General features: G+C 62.0%; 1 protein-coding gene across 2 annotated transcripts in view; it reads left to right on the forward strand.

Moving 5' to 3' along the window:
• The window catches only part of PDE10A (phosphodiesterase 10A), a 230,988-nt gene that overhangs the window by 220,819 nt on the left and 9,195 nt on the right, over nt 1–974 (forward strand). For both annotated transcript variants that reach the window (XM_015558396.1, XM_015558397.1), the window contains exon 17: nt 55–205. In XM_015558396.1, coding sequence (XP_015413882.1) covers nt 55–205 — 151 coding nt within the window. The remainder of the gene's footprint in view (nt 1–54; nt 206–974) is intronic.

Genomic DNA, 974 nt, shown 5'->3' on the forward strand with positions numbered 1-974 from the left:
CAGAGACCTCTCCTGGGCGAATTGACTGCCGGCTCCTGTGGTCTCTTCCCACAGCTTTGATCTTGAGAAGCTGTGCCGCTTCATCATGTCCGTGAAGAAGAACTACCGGCGGGTGCCCTACCACAACTGGAAGCACGCGGTGACCGTGGCGCACTGCATGTACGCCATCCTGCAGAGCAGCCTGGGGCTCTTCTCCGACCTGGAGGTGTGCGCTGCGGGCCCCTCCCCAGGACCTGTGTCCCTGTCACCCTCGGTGTCGGGCACGTGGGTGGCGTGGATGTGCGACAGGCTCCGGGACAGACCCTAGCTCCACAGGAGCACGTGGTAGAGACGGCCACACCCAGCCTTGTGCCGTAGGGTTTTGAGTAAGAAGTGCAGATGCACAAACTCTAGCTTCACTGAACGATGCCCAAGGGAAGAGTGGTGTCTGCAGCCTTTCCTCCTTGTCAGTCTGCTGAGGGATGTAGCAGTGGCTTCCCCGTGGCCTCGTGCTCTGGGTGCATGGACACACCCACTGATGGGCCACCCGGAGCAGGAAACGCGATTCTGACCTCAGTGCTTCCTCTTGCAGGAAGCAGGGCCCTGAGGGGTGTCACTGCTTCCCCTGCCTTCTCACACCTGGCGTGGGTCCACGGGGAGGCTTTCCAGCTCAGAGCTGGGAGGCTCTGGGACGGCTCATCCGTTCTTGCTCCACTGTGCGCTGGGCCCACTGTGCGCTGGACCCACTGTGTGCTGGGGGCTCGGAGCTTAGCCTCTGCCACAAGCATTCCAGATCTGGAGCTGCCTGATGCCGCGCGCACCCTCTCCGCCCGGCCTCTGTGCAGCCCTCACAGTGGTCCCCTCTCTCCTTCCATCACCGTGTCCTGCTCCAGGAGACCCCTAGCCGTGGAGGGAAGGGAGCCCTCCTCTCTGTGATAACGAAGTTGTCTTGTCGCCGTTCCCTGTCTCATGCAGGGTACAAGGCCTATGAGGTC

This window comes from Myotis davidii, unplaced genomic scaffold, assembly GCF_000327345.1.
Source record: "Myotis davidii unplaced genomic scaffold, ASM32734v1 scaffold592, whole genome shotgun sequence".
In the NCBI taxonomy this organism is placed as follows: Eukaryota; Metazoa; Chordata; class Mammalia; order Chiroptera; family Vespertilionidae; genus Myotis; species Myotis davidii.